At 43.2% G+C, this 14,316-nt stretch overlaps 1 protein-coding gene across 3 annotated transcripts in view; it reads right to left on the minus strand.

Annotated features, from left to right (window-relative positions):
* Positions 1-14,316, minus strand: part of Trpc3 (transient receptor potential cation channel subfamily C member 3) — a 66,842-nt gene that overhangs the window by 42,325 nt on the left and 10,201 nt on the right. For all 3 annotated transcript variants that reach the window (XM_036190426.1, XM_036190427.1, XM_036190428.1), the window contains exon 2: positions 6,912-7,683. In XM_036190426.1, coding sequence (XP_036046319.1) covers positions 6,912-7,683 — 772 coding nt within the window. The remainder of the gene's footprint in view (positions 1-6,911; positions 7,684-14,316) is intronic.

Here is a 14,316-nt window from a genome sequence, read left to right on the forward strand (position 1 = left end):
ATAAAAGTTTGTTTTATGAAGAAAAGAGAGACAATGGCTAAGTGCCAATGCTGAATACCAAGAGTCAAAACAAGTTTTATCTTGTTGTATAAGCAATAGCTATTTGGAGGCTAAAGCAGGGCCACTTCTACACTGGAAACTTTCTAACGTGGCAGACTGACGCAAAAAAGGATCATATATGAAAACGTGCCCAGTTTCTTATCCGTGGCTTTGCAGGAAACATTGCTTCTCAAACACATACCAATAGTATCAGTGGCAACAAGAACCTGCCAGAAATGCAATTCTTAGGCACTGCCTGGAAGTAAAAACTAAGGAAGGAACCAGCAATCCCATACAAGTCAGAGTTTGCGGATGATTTATAATAACTGAAGAAGGGGCGGGGACCCGTCCCAATAAAGAGCCATCTTTCTGGTTTGGCTGAAGGGCATGTTATCTTTCCTTGCAGAAATGGAAGGAGAGAAATGGCTGATTATATGGAATTGGATTCTCCAGGGTTACAGAATATCAATACCTGAGAGAAAAGTTTCCAGGCCACTGGAACTAACACTTTGCTAAAAATAATCTGTGAATCTTTAATTCCATTTGCATATTTATTTCGTGTGATGGATGGTTGGCAGCCTTCCTGTTACCTTCTGAATGGAGCTCTATTTTTAGCCTGTTGGATCCAGTTAAGGCACCACTGGCTGTCTCTTAGGGAAGTGCCTCACTTTTGGAAACCCCATTTCTACCTAGGTGACTTTAACTAAAATTTTAGCCTATAGAGAAAGTTAAACTAGACACTTCATAATCCCAGCATTTAAGAAGCTAAGGCAGGGGCTGGAGAGATGGCTCAGCAGTTAAGAGCACTGACTGCTCTTCCAGAGATCCTGAGTTCAATTCCCAGCAACCACATGGTGGTTCACAACCACCTGTAATGAGATCTAGTGCCTTCTTCTGGCCTGCAAGGACACATGCAGGCAGAATACTATATACATAATAAATAAATAAATCTTAAAAAATGTAAAAAAAAAAAAAAAGAAGCTGAGGCAGGAGAGTGGCAAGTTGGAGGCTAGTCTGGGTTTTATATAGAGGGACCCTATCTGAAAAAAATTTAAAAATTAGCCACATAATAATTTAATTGATGCATTATAAGAAATAGAATTCCTCATTTTAATGTGTCTTGATAACCAAGTGATAATTAAGACAGCAGAATTTCTAGGCCTCAAAAACATCATATTTCAGGAAGACATGAGGAATTCCAATTTTCTTCCCTTAAATAATTTGATTTGGTAGGCAAAAACCACACCACCAACTAAAATAAACAAGAAGAGAGAGGCCATTTAAAGGATACACAGATTGGAATAGTTTCCACTTCAATTATCAGTAAATTTAAACAAAGAACATAACAGTTAATCCTTAATCTCTCATAAGGGAACAGACTAAATGAATAAAACCCCAGTCTCCATTCAAGCTGGTACCATTAACATGATAATATTAATAAAAGATGCAGTCTCTGGTTCCTATGCAGAGTGGGTATCAGTTAAACATCCATCTGTCTTCCATTCCTGAAAGCTAATGCAATATTTTACAGTTTACAGGAGGATTACATCCACGATGTTTCCATATTCAGCTCCTTTTTTTTTTTTCTTCCGTTTTTTCGAGACAGGTTTTCTCTGTGTAGATTTGTGCCTTTCCTGGAACTCACCCTGTAGCCCATGCTGGCCTCAAACTCACAGAGATCCCCCTGCCTCTACCTCCCCAGCACTGGGATTAAAGGTGTGTGCCACCACAGCCCAGCTCAGCTCCTTCCTTCCTTTCTTTCTTTCTTTCTTTCTTTCTTTTTTTGAGCTGAGGATCGAACCCAGGGCCTTGCGCTTGCTAGGCAAGAGCTCCACTGAGCTAAATCCCCAACCCTAAAGATGAGATAGATTTTTTTTTGTTGGGGTTTTTTTGTTTGTTTGTTTGTTTGAGACAGGGTATCTCTTTGTGCCTTTCCTGGATCTTGCTTTGTATACCATGCTTGCCCTGAACTCACAATGATCCTGAACTCACAAAGATCCGCCTGCCTCTGCCTCCCGAGTGCTGGGTTTAAAGGCATGCGCCACCACCGCCCGGCAACTCCTTTAATACAGTGTTGTAGATGCAGTTCCCTCATGTCATTCCTTGGTTCAGGGTGTTCTGTAAGATTCAGTGCGACAGAAGGTGGGCCATCTCTCCATCCACTGGAAGTCAAAGAGACTTTCTGTGCTTTGAAGCAAGCTTCTGCAGTGATTACTCTTAAAATTATGATCTGGAAGTTGTTCAGTTGAAAGGAATGAGTGACTTTTCACACAGCCTGACAGATCAGTCAAGAAAAGAAACCAACAAAACGCTTCAGTGATAATACAGGTTGTGTATTGTAATAAGGATAATGGTTTGTTTGTACAGATTATATAGTTACTACTAGAAGATGTCTGTTGCCCAAGTACAGAAAACACTCAGAGGAGCAGATAATGATGATTTTTTTTAAACACAGGGTCTTACTCTGTCGCCCAAGATGGCTTCCAACTCTAGGCTCAAGGGATCCTCTTGTCTCAGTCTCCTTAGCCACTTAGACTACAGGCATGTACCACTTCATCTGGATGCTGGTAATTTTCTTACTTCAGTCATGGCTTTCAGGTCTATCCAGGGTGCTCAAGGAAAGATGGAGAACTCTGGGCAAAGACAGCACCCTTCCCTTCACTACTAAAGAGTGCACTGTCTGCCGGTACACCCTGAGCTCCTCCCTGCCTCAAATGGCTTCACAACTCAGATCAGATCAACAGAGACACCAAACTGTTCTCAACTCAGTTGTATTGAGACATCTTTCCCAGCATCATGGTCCTCTTTACAAAGTCAGGTGACCAGAACAGAAATGGAAAACTCCAAGGACCTGTTACCCCTTAGGAAGAGCAATGACATCCAATTTCGTCACAACCTCTCTACACTCCTTATAATGTATATTGTTTAATCTCCATTCTGATCATGCACCAACTGTGGTAGAATCGTACCTTCTGCTTGTCCTGTGAGGACTAAATGCCAAGAGCATGCTTAGCATGCATCTAGGAAGCTTAGACATGCTTCAGGGTCAGAAGGAATGCTATTTTGGACATAAAACCCAAGATTGGGAGTGGAGAGATGGCTCAGTGGTTTAGAGCACTACTAGCTGCTCTTCCAGGGCACCTGAGCTTGGTTACCAACCCTTACATGGCAGTCTATAACTGTATGTAACTCCAGTTCCAGGAACCCTACAACCTCCTCTGACCTAGAGGGGAACCAGGCACACACGTGGTCGCACATATATGCATGCACAGGCAAAACACTCATACATATAAAATAAAAATAAATAAATCTTAAATAAATAAGACCTGGGCCAGGGATCCAAGATGCCCAGATGGAGTTTAGTCAGTATGACCTTGGCCTCTGTTCTCCCACACCGAGAGGTCTGTGTGACTAGATGATTCCCAGAATCTCTTCCCGCTGTAAGCTGCTTTCTTACTTTGGGTCATGTTCATTTTCCATTTTCCTTCTAGCTCTACTATATTTTCCTTCTAGCTCTACTATGGTGGGAACCAAAACTGTTTTCTACTTTGAAAGAAAAGTAGAGGCACAGGGAGGGCAGATAGCCTTCCTTCCTTCCTTCCTTCCTTCCTTCCTTTCCTCCCTCCCTCCTTCCTTCCTTCTCTCCCTCCTTCCTTCCTTCCCTCCCTCCTTCCTTCTTTCTTTCCTTCCTTCCTTCCCTCCTTCCTTCCTTCCTTTCTTTCTTTCAACCATAAAAGTGCATCACCAGCTCAATTAGAATCTGGAAATTTCCATTTGTGTTCTTGTATCTTAATAAATGATAGGTGGATGATTAGACCCAAGTTTCCTTTCTCAGAACAGATGTAGACATCATTTGCACATCCACACTGTTCCTTTAATAACATGTTACTGGCTGTCCTCCATCAAGTCCTCTAAATCTATGACCTCGAGTGCTCAGGCTCCTGAGACAATGACCTTCACATGTTCTCTCTATTCCCCAAGGGACTGTGAGGAGTACGCAGAAGGTGAGAAAGTATATATTCCAGGTCATCACAAAGATCCTAGAACAGGTGTCTGAAAGGGGAAAACGTCCCCTGTGCTTCACCAGGGAGCGGCACATTGTCTGTTTCTCCATTTTCAGGCCAGGATTCTGTGCTGAAAATCCCTCTGGGAAGGAATATAGTGAACAGCACAGAACAGGGCAAATTAGGTTACCTGCTTTCCTCGGGACTGAGCTTTGCTTGTCCTGTGTTGTCGGCACTGCGAGGTTGGGTTAGGGCTTTGACTGTTGAAAGCCTGACAGGTGGACAGGAGTGGGGGTGAGAGGGCAAAGGGGAGATGGTATAAGAAAGAACCAAAAAAGATAGCCAAGGATGAGGAAGGAAAGGCATGTGGTGAGGCAGAGTGACTCTCAGTCTGCAGATACTGGCTCCTGAGGAGCTGCCCTGTTTGGCTAACAGAGGGTTCTCTGACTCTCAAGCTCGCTGTGTAAGCTGGAACGGGAACACCTGAGATTCAGATGGTTTTTGCATATCCTCAGCCATGGTATCTAACCTTGAAAACTCAGGTGTGTTTTCTCCTCTTCTGATTTTTTACGTGTATTTTCCCACCTCTGGAATGTTCTCAGAGGTGACTCTTTAAGTCAGAGAAAAGGAGATTCTAATCTAAACATTACTAATATGGATTTATCTGGCTTCAGGGGGAACTATGAATAACAAATTCTCTTCCATTGCTCTACCAAGGCAACTTGTCTGTGTGGAACTGCAAACATCACCATCTTTAGTAAATTATTAAAACATAATCTTAGAAAATATTCCCTTTTATGGAATTTCTCTTGCAGAGTTTCAACATATATCAAATAAAGTACATAAAACAGGTTTCTGTGACATTTGAAGTGTCAAATAAACAAATTTAGAATTATGCTTTTATGACTATCTTAAAAATAAAGAAATGATGTTTAAAAGTATTTTCCCCAGATCCTTTTCTACTCTCTCTGATAAGTTTGAAGCTTTAAGTTTGCTCTACCTGTGTCTGTCTAAAGGTTTTCAAGCCTGGTGTGGTGGTGCATGTCTGTAATCCAGGCCCTTGAGAGGTGGAAGCAGGAGGATCAGAAGCTCAACGTTATCCTCAGCTACATAGCAAGTTCAAGGCTAGCCTGGGCTATGTGAGACCCTGTCTTAAAAACTCAAATATGAAACAAAAACAAATTTCATCGTGAATTCAAGGAAACAACTCTTTTCAAGTAGTACATAATAGATGTCCCTACAGGGAGTAGATATCAACCAAGACCTATTTTCTTCTTCAATTTTCCCACATTTCCCCAATTAAAAAAAAAAACAAAAACGTGCAGATTTGTATCAGAAAAGCATGAATAGATTAACAAGATTGTTACAATGAGGCCAGAACTCCTCCAAGACACAGTGAGGATTGACAAACCCCGGGGGAATTGGTTGTAGATGGAGAGTGGGCAAACTAATTTGTGCCATTTTCTTGAAACCCTAGAGAAAGTAGATTTTCCTTAGCTTGAATTATATTGCCAACTGTGCTTGAAAAAAACCCAATTACCTATGAAAAACTATATTAAGATGTGAAAGACAGAATAAACACTCATTCTGATACCATCACTGTATGCTGAAAAGATCAGATGCTGAGGACCAGTGCTTGCAACCACTTCCTTACCTAGAAGACAGGAGAGCAGAAATCTGCTGAAGCGAGCTGATGGAGTTTTACCTTTGTAATTAAATACCCACTTTACCCTGGTCTTAAGGACTAAGAGCATTTAAAATCCACAGGAGGGGGTGGCAATGGAATAAACATTTTAAATGGTCTACCACTAACATAGGATTTTCATAAAATAATACTGGTTGACAGAAAAAAGTAACTCATTAAGAAAGCCAGCAAAGCAGAGAAAGCCCTGTGATGAAGCAAGCCGTTTTTCTGTCCTTTGTGTTTCTATGCTGACCCAACATCACAGCTCACCACGCTAAATAGATGTTCATGGAATTCAGGGTGAGACATTTGTGCCATTAATGAAATGACTTTAGTATTAACAATAGCATAGCTTCAGTAGTATTCTCTATTTGCTTTTTGAATTTTCGTTCTGGGAGGGGTGCCCAGCCTTGATTTTGCCACATGACACTGTTTTCTACCAATGTGCTGAGTAGAAATCATCACTATCTTGGAATGCACACAGCCTGTGAAGTACATGTTGGACACGGCTACATCTAAAAATATGTAAAGCCTTGGGGTCATGGACAGAACTTCAGAGGAACTGACACTCCATCTGAGAAAAGAAAGAGGAGCCCCACATCACAGTGATGTGGCGCACAGCCTTCTGACACGGCGACACCATGCAGCAGAACAGAAAGAATCTAGAAAGGAGACAGACTTGTCACATCTCCCTTTTAGCAAAAGGGGACACAGAAATTCTGGGTTCTAATACTTATCCAGGACACAGAGCGGCCACCTCTCTCTAAAGCAGGGTGTTATGTTACGCCTCCAGTGTGAGTCTGCATCAGCATGTCAACCGAGAGGAGAAAAACCACCAGAGCAGCACTTTGTAGTTTAAAATCCACTGCAAGGCATGCTGTACTCTCAGCATTTGGGAGGCTGAAGCAGGGGGATTGCTGTGAGTTCCTGGCCATCAAGGGCCATGAAGTATGAAGACAGCCTAGGCCGTGTCTAAACCAGAAACTGGACACGGTAGCACATTCTTGTAAACCCAACATATGGGAGGTTGAGACAGGAGGACTGCTGTGAATTTGAGGCCAGCCTGAGCTATGAAAATGAGGCTCTATCTTAAAACAGACAAACAAACAAAATCCCAACTAACCCAACGGGCACTGGGCAGAACTGACTCTGGCACAGCAGGCAGGGGGCTTCCACTGGCCTACCTTGAACTCCTTCTCTATGTTGGCTAGCTTGGCCAGCTCATTGCTGAGTTCCAGGGCTGTGAGCACTGGGTCCTCGCTGGAGAGTGACAAGTATGCAGGGCTGGCCAGTCCCTTGTAAGCGTTGATCCTAGACCTCGAGTGGCTGAAGGCATCAAGCCGCTGCTTCTCAGCACAGTCAGCGCAACGACAGAAGTAGTCGTGAGGCCGCTCTATGCGCGCGCCCTTGAGTAGCAGCAGGTGCACCACCTCGTACTTATGGCAATGTGCAGCCAGGATGATGGGCGTGATGTCAGGCGAGAAGCGAGTACCATCCTCATCATAAGCATAGAAGTCATCGTCCCGCAGTTCCTGCTCGCAAGGGCTAAGTGTCAGGCGTCGGCTGGCCGCAAAGCCTGGGTGGCCGAGGATGGCCTCCACGATGCGCACATAGCCCTTGCTGATGGCTAGCAGCAGCGCATCACCGATCCGTGCCAGGTTCTCCTTCTTCAGCAGCAGCTCGGTCACCTCCAGATGCTCATTGCCTACAGCCAACTGCAGTGCGTTCTGGCCCATGTAGTCCACACAGTTGACATTGAGCGTTTGTGACTCCTCCAGCATCTTGCGCACCACGGGGATGTTGCCGTATTCTGCGGCGTCCAGGAAGCGCTCCTCCTCGGCTGTGAGGCTGGGCCCACGAGCACCAAACATGAAGGCCGGGCCTCGCACCGCCTGGCGCCGGCCCTTGTCACGCATCCCTGCAGTGCGCCATCTCGATGGGCTGCCCTCCGAGGACCTGATCAGTAGGGTGACAAAACAATGTGGGACTTTGAGGCCTGTAGCTTTCGCCCCCAGCAGACCTGGCTGCAGACCCGAAGCCAGGGAATGGCGGAGGAAATTGCTAAGATCGACCACCCCAACTACCCCTCACCTAACACAGGCTGCCTGAGCTGCAGGGAGGAGCCCACAGCCCTTCCCAGTTGCGTGTCTGGTTCATTCTGCCCTTGGATAGAAAAATAATGAAGTAATTTTCATGCACCTACCCAGTAAAAAGCACACTCGGTGCCCTGCAGCTTCAGCCCGGTTCCTGCTGTTAAATGGCTTAGCCACAAAGCACTTGACCTAGCAAGTGTGAGGACCTGCATTCCAATCGCTACTACCACAAAAAGAAAAACAATCCTGGAAATAGTGTCTATGGACACTCAACATCATGCCCCAGGCTGGAGTACTCAACGGAGGTTAATTTTCGTCAAGAATCAGGACAGACTAGCCTCTCTAGTTATTGTACATTCTAAAGCAAAATTATCCGCGCAGCCTGTTATTAGGCTGAGTACCATCTTACAAGGCCTTAGCTTTAATTTTTTCTCTTAAGGGAAATCCTTCCCCCACCAAAAGTTTGTTTGTTTGTTTGTTTTACAAGATTTATCTTTGCAATGACCTAGACAAGATTTACCAAATATAAAACCCAGGCATCAATCTAGATTTACTTAATTGAAAATAACTCTCATTATAAGGGTTGTTTAATTACTAAAATCACACATTTGCCTTTTGAACTAGAAGGAAATAACTTTACTGGTGGCTTAAAAATCACTAGCGTTACTTTGTGAACATAGCTCCAGGTACAGCTCCTCCAGCCAGAATGATGTGCCCTGAAATGCTACCACCAGCCACACCAGCTGAGATGTAACTGCATCGAAGTCATGCCATAAACTGATGTGTGCAGCAACTTCAGTTTACATCTTAATTTTTATGAGTCTGGGTAAATAATTTTATTTCCTTGACCTTCTTAACCTACATGTAATATGAGAAGTTAAAACCAGAGGGAGGTCCCTCCTGCTAATCCCAGAACTCAGAAGGCCAAGACCTTGTCTCCTCAAAAAGAAGAGAGAGAGAGAGAGAGAGAGAGAGAGAGAGAGAGAGAGAGAGAGAGACTTTAAAATAATAAATAATGTCTGGCCCATGGCACAGGCCTACAGTTTCATCTACTGGGGAATGGTGAAGAGAGAGGCCAAGTTCAAATTCAAGGCCAAGTTCAAATTCAAGACCAGTCAGGGCACCTTAGAAAACTCTGCCTCAAGATAAAAACTAAAACAAGGTCTGGGGAAGTGGATGAGCTGTAGGGCGCTTGTCTAGCATTCTAGGGACCCTGATTCTAATACCTGGTACCACAAAAAGGTGAATAAAATGAAAAGTCCTAGACTTTGTGAATTTATAAGTAAAAGCTTTTGTAAATGTTCTGAGTCTCTGAAAAACATTACACAATAAACTATATAATTTTAACATTGTGGTTATCTGTAACAGCTCAATGATTTATACATTTTACTGGCCAAATATTGTACAAATATACAATCTGTACCTTTACCTTTATCTAGTTGTGTGATTTTTTTTCTGATTCAAATGCTCAAAATAACTTTCTTTTTTTTTAAAAAAAAAATCTGCCAATTTTTTTTTTTGGTATGAGCTCTATCAAAAGGTATCAGTTAAGCTTTTTTCCACATTACTGACTTTTGAAGCAAATAAACTCAACTTAAAAGTGAACGGCTGGGAAAGCAGTCATTTTATTCTATCATATGTGTTTCAGAAACATCTCTTACCACTAAAAAAAAATGTATTCACAGAGTCAGGGTTTGAAACTTCATGAGAAAGGACACCAGCCTCCCTGGGGGCCTGGCTAAATTAGGGAGCTTCCCCAGCACAGGAAGTAGGGTACCGGCATCCTGCTCTTCTCAGCTCTTTAGGCTCCAGATCTGGGACACAGCAGCAGGGGCTCTCCAGAGCTGAGAACAGGGTGCCTAGTGAAGGTGTCCATGCCCTGGCTCTCCAGTGAAGGTGTCCATGCCCTGGCTCTCCAGAGCTGAGAACAGGGTGCCAAGTGAAGGTGTCCATGCCCTGGCTCTCCAGTGTTGAGAACAGGGTGCCTAGTGAAGGTGTCCTTGCCCTGGCTCTCCAGTGAAGGTGTCCATGCCCTGGCTCTCCAGAGCTGAGAACAGGGTGCCAAGTGAAGGTGGCCATGCCCTGGCTCTCCAGTGTTGAGAACAGGGTGCCTAGTGAAGGTGTCCTTGCCCTGGCTCTCCAGTGAAGGTGTCCATGTGCCCCAGGGCAGACTATACTTTGGGACATCCCATTTCCACTGCCTGCCTGGCGTGGAAGGTCAACAATCTGTATTTGAAAAAACAAGGCACAGCACTCTCAGAGTCGCTGAACACTGGGGCATGGGACTGAAGAACAGGGAAGGGGCTTCCACCTTGCTATTGTACCCTCACACACAGTTTGAACAGTTAGTTATGAGCATAGTTTAGAGCTTATAAATGTTTGTGTCTTTTAACCCTGTCATTGACAATTATTTAAAAATATAGGTACCTTTGGTAACCATTACACTGTAATCTTTCTGCAGATAAGAAAGTGGAGTGTAGGTAGATGATACGTTGTGTGCTGGGGAAACTCAGGAGGGGCTTAAGGCTGGTAGGTGACTTTTAGATAACACAAAGCAGAAAGTAGCATTCATTCACTGAAAGTACAGAAGAGTTCCAAACTATCATGAGGACTTTAGGAAAATCTTGAATTATTGAGGATGATTTATTGGTATTAATGGTACTCATTTCATTGGGTCAACATTCTTACTGTTAAGTTGTAAGCTGTGTTTTGAATGGCTGGACTTTTCATGTCATATAAAAAGTATTGTTTCTGACATTGATAATATGCTGATGTTACCTAGGGCTAATATTATGGGAATATGTCTATGGAACTCCAGCTTACACTCATACAGATTATCTTTGGAAATCGAATTCTTATTGAAGTACCACACCTTTTCTTTCTTTCTTTCTTTTTTTTTCTTTTGAGCTGAGGATCGAACCCAGGGCCTTGCGTTTGCTAGGTAAGCACTCTACCACTGAGCTAAATCCCCAACCCGAAGTACCACATCTTAATGAACAAAATTTTTAATTTAATGATTTGCTTACAAAGAAACTAGCTGTAAAGAACCTTACAGTTTTTTGCAAAAGAGCCTGAGTTGAGAATACTAGAAAATGACTATTTCATGAATTTTTCTCTTGGTATTTCTTAGTATTTTTAGTCTGCCTTTTAAAAGCAGTGCCTCTCTCAATCACTCTGTAGCCAAAGCTGTCTTAGAACTCACTATATAGTCCAGGTTGACCCTGAATCCATGGTAATCTTCCTGCCTTAGTCTCCCAGGCACTGGGGTTATAGCTATGAGCCACCATGACTAATACTTTAAATTTTTTAAAATGCAAATTATAGAATATGATATTAAGGAATACACACATCAACACACAGTTGCTTACTATTTTTTTGTTCTGTTATTTGATAAGAGCATCTAAAATCTACTCATCTATCATGAATTTCATTTACTGTACAATTTTATTACTTAGAGTCCTCCTGTTATAAATCCAATATCTTACATAGCATGTCAAAGTTTTCCTTAATATTTATTTTTCCAGAACCTTTGTCTCCACAATATATATTGGAATTAAAGTGCTTGATTTTTAATACTGTGGTTTGAATGAGAATGGCCCCCATCGGTTCAAATGTTTGAATGTTTGGTTAATGGAACTGTTTGGGAAGGATTAGGAGGTGTGGCCTTGTTAGAAGAGGCGTGTCACTGGGGTTAGCCTTTGAGGTTTCAAAAGTCCACCATCCTCCTCTCTCTGTCTCTCTGTCTCTCTCTGTCTCTGTCTCTCTCTGACTGCTGCCTGTGTATCAGGATGTAAAGCTCTCAGCTACTGCTCCAGATATGCCTGCCTCTAAGCTGCCATGCTCCCCGCCATGATGGACATGGACTAACCCTGTGAAACTGTAAGTAAGCCCCCAGTTAAACACTTTTAAAAGAGCTGCCTTGGCCATGGTGTCTCTCCACAGCAATAGAACAGTGACTGAGACAAGTTCTACACAGCATAAGTCAAATGAGCCAGTCTCACATCGTCTTTAAAAGATCCTAAGAGTAGCTGGGGGTGGTGGTGCACGCCTTTAATCCCAGCACTCCTCAGAAGGCAAAGGCAGGCGAATCTCTGTGAGTTCAAGGCCAGGCTGGTGTGCAGAGCGAGTTCTAGGATAACCAAAGCTACACAGAGAAACCTTGTATTGGGGTGGGGTGGGGATTGTCTTAGGCGTGAGGCCTGATCTTTCAATCAAAACAAACCATTCCTTACGCTGTCACTTGAAAGTAAAAGAACTGGATAATGAGAGCTACTCATTTCATGGGAGTCACAGTAAGTGAATCCTTTAATTTTCCTTCCAGAGCTGAAATAGGCTTCCTTCATCTGCACTGATGCAGCGAAGTCGCCTCCGTGGGTAAACAGGTCTCCAAAGTGAGACGTGCTTGGCATGTCTCTTCCAGCTTCTGAAAGAAGGAAGGGAGACGCCAACTCCAACAATGGTAACAACACTTTCCAGTAGTTTTCCTCTCTTCAGACCTTCACCCAGTGGGTCTACCCAGTCAGCACTCTGAGGGCGCTCTGAGGAGACTTCGCTCGCACAAAGCACGGGAACAGTACTTACTGAGAGTACAAATTCTGCAAGCCTGTGTTCAGGCTCCTTCACTAGTGCTCATGTGGACAGCCTGAGCATTTAATGCTGCAATCTGAACTCTCTTCCTCTCGGTTCTGTCCCTGGGACCATATGAGGACATAACATGAGCAGTTATCTACTTGCAAGCCAAGGAGAGTCCTCACCAGGGCCTGACCATGCCAGCACCCTGATCTCAGAATTCCAGGCTTCAAAACGGACAGAAAACAGATCTCTGCTGAAGATACAATCTATAGGACCTTATTGGCACAGCCAGAATTGAATAAGACTCTTGGTATTTGTTTAAATAATTTTTAATGCTTCTTGGGATCTTTGTATTTGTACAAATATTTAATCCGATGAAACGTTCTTCTGGGAACTATTTTTGTACAGCCATTGGGAACCTTCTGCTCTACTCCACTCAGAGGTAAAAATACAAGTGACACTGCCCAGTTGTCATAACTTTCCATGGAGTCATCTGACCTCACTAATATCCTTCCTTACAACAGTGACCTGAGTTCTACCTGAAGTGTGCAAAAATGCAGACTCCCAGTCTCATCCCAGAGGGACTGATTCTGCATCTACCAGGGGAGATGTATATTTTAAATAACTACCCTTGGCAATTCCTATATGCTAAAATATATGGGGCCTTGCACCATAAAACAACAGAATTATTCTGTATCAATGACCCTGGATTATCAGGCTTTTCAGCACTTTTCACACTGGCCCTGCCAAAATTAAAATTAAAATGCTGTGTTTGAGTAGCAAAAGCTAAGGGACATATAACTCTACATCCATTTAGTTTTTGGTAGGTTTTGTTGTTGTTGTTTATTTTTTGTTACTATTTAAAATTTGATCTCCATAAGGTGAGTGCCAGAGCAGCCTACAAGGTGTCTTTATCTGTGACCATTTAATGACACGTTCTTGTTTTATCAATAAGTAAAGCTTTTAAAAGGTTACTGAATGAAGGAGTTGGGGATATTGAGCAGATTCAGTCAACGACACCTATTCATTACACCTTCTATAAGGATTCAACTCCTAAAGTCAAATCACTCCTGTGCATCAAGAAGCCACTTTCAAGATGAATTTTTGTCTTTTAACTTATGCTCCATGGGCTTTAAAGATTATTCAAATTATTTAAATTTTAAAGCAGCATGTTAACAAACACCCCTTTAGTGACCACTGCACACAATCCTGAACAGCAAGGCCATTTCTTACTTATCATCATCCATGGAGCACATCCCTCAGCCTGAGGAGAGGTGCTTGTAAAGTGTCTGTGTAACTGAGCTACCTGCCTTTTTCCCATGTGGCCCAAGGTTCCCCAATACAACTATCCATCCTGTAACTCAGAGATACCCAAATCAAACCAGCATTCCTAATATGTGCATCTTAAAGTACTCGTCAGGCTGGGAAACAGCACGGTTATCTTTGGCCCAGGATTTGATCCTGCCAGTCACAAGGTCCTGAAGTTTTCCTTTGGGCTGTTCTCATGCTGGATCTGTCTTTGCATCCTTGCTTGCGCCACCCTGAAGGGCTTTATCACATCACTACTGGGTTATCACAGCAGCTCTGCAGCACACACAGGAGGAAAAGCAGGCCAGCCTTGCTGAATGCCTGACATGTAGGCTGTGTTTTCAAGGCACTATCAGATTTAATTCTCTCAACAATATTATGAAGCAAACTTTTTTTCTCTACCTTATAAATATAAAAATTGGCAACCCCCCCCCAAAAAAAACAAGGTCACACATCCAGTAAAGTGCAGGTCTGGGAGACAGCGGCATCTAGTCCCTTTGGTGTTTCCTGTGACTCCCCCAGTCACTCCCAGCATGGTGTCTTTCTCAGACACTGGTTTCCCATGCCACAGCTCATAGTCCCTTACTACATATTTCAGAGTCAATACCCTTCTAAT

This window comes from Onychomys torridus, chromosome 6, assembly GCF_903995425.1.
Source record: "Onychomys torridus chromosome 6, mOncTor1.1, whole genome shotgun sequence".
Classification (NCBI taxonomy): domain Eukaryota; kingdom Metazoa; phylum Chordata; class Mammalia; order Rodentia; family Cricetidae; genus Onychomys; species Onychomys torridus.